General features: G+C 40.8%; 1 protein-coding gene across 1 annotated transcript; it reads right to left on the reverse strand.

Annotated features, from left to right (window-relative positions):
* Window positions 1-502: 502 nt before the first annotated feature.
* LOC101832545 (keratin-associated protein 20-2-like) lies at window positions 503-676 on the reverse strand. Its single transcript, XM_005073828.1, has one exon. It carries the CDS (start codon window positions 674-676, stop codon window positions 503-505), a length of 174 nt encoding a protein of 57 aa, XP_005073885.1.
* Between the last annotated feature and the right edge of the window lie 294 nt (window positions 677-970).

Consider the following 970-nt stretch of genomic DNA (forward strand, 5'->3'; position numbering starts at 1 on the left):
CCTTCCTTCCTTCCTTCCTTCCTTCCTTCCTTCCCTCCTTCCCTCCTTCCTTCCTCTCTCCCTTCCTTCCTTCCTTTCCTCTTTCTTCCTTCCTTTGTTCTTCCATCCTTCTTTATTTCACTCCTTAACCCCTGTATACATTAATACACATTTACGCACAATAACTCATATATAACCAATGAGATATAACTCTGTTAACATACATTACACATTTAGTAAAACAACAGGAAATCAGTATTTCAATGAAATAGTTTATTAGAAGCATATATGTTCATAGAAAGTGTAAAAGTGCAAGCATATCACACTTTTTAAGGAGATATGATTACAAAGAATAGCTTTTCTGCAAATATTCACCTACTCAAATTGAAAATAAAAAACTGGGTAGCTGTGTTGTATTTCATTTAACTTTTTCCTCAAACAGTTAATCATAAGGCCGGAATTTATGAAGATACTTAAGAACATCTGACTGAAGAAATTTGGTGTGAAGAGCTGCAGAATCTCTTCAGTAGAAGCCACAGGACCAGTACCTTCTATAGTACAGTGGGCGACAGCAGCCAAAACCATAGCCACCATAGCTACCATAGCCACCATAGCCACCATAGCCACAGCCATAGCCATAGCCTAGGCCACCATAGCCATAGCCCAGGCCTCCATAGTATCCACCGTAATAAGACATGCTCTCAGGAGTGGACTGTTCAGAGAAGATGAGCAGTAGGTTCCTTGAGTCTGACTGTCACCATCTCCCGAGGGCCTTTTATACACCTGGGTTGTTGTTGGGGAAACCACAGGCATTGCAGTGTCACACGTCTCTCCACTGTGCTTCAGAAAACATCACAAGTTCTGTGATTTACTGGACAGACAAGGCTGCATAACTGAGATAATTGTGCTACTATGTCAGGATCCCAAGGTCAAATCATGGGGATCTAATGTGAAATCCTGATTCTTTTTTTCAAAACTGCCTCATTCTACA

Source organism: Mesocricetus auratus, unplaced genomic scaffold (assembly GCF_017639785.1).
Source record: "Mesocricetus auratus isolate SY011 unplaced genomic scaffold, BCM_Maur_2.0 Super-Scaffold_100008, whole genome shotgun sequence".
NCBI classification, from domain to species: domain Eukaryota; kingdom Metazoa; phylum Chordata; class Mammalia; order Rodentia; family Cricetidae; genus Mesocricetus; species Mesocricetus auratus.

Bases quoted from the DNA above. Each gene is read 5' to 3' on its own strand.
- LOC101832545 (XM_005073828.1), bottom strand. From the start codon at position 676: ATGTCTTATTACGGTGGATACTATGGAGGCCTGGGCTATGGCTATGGT.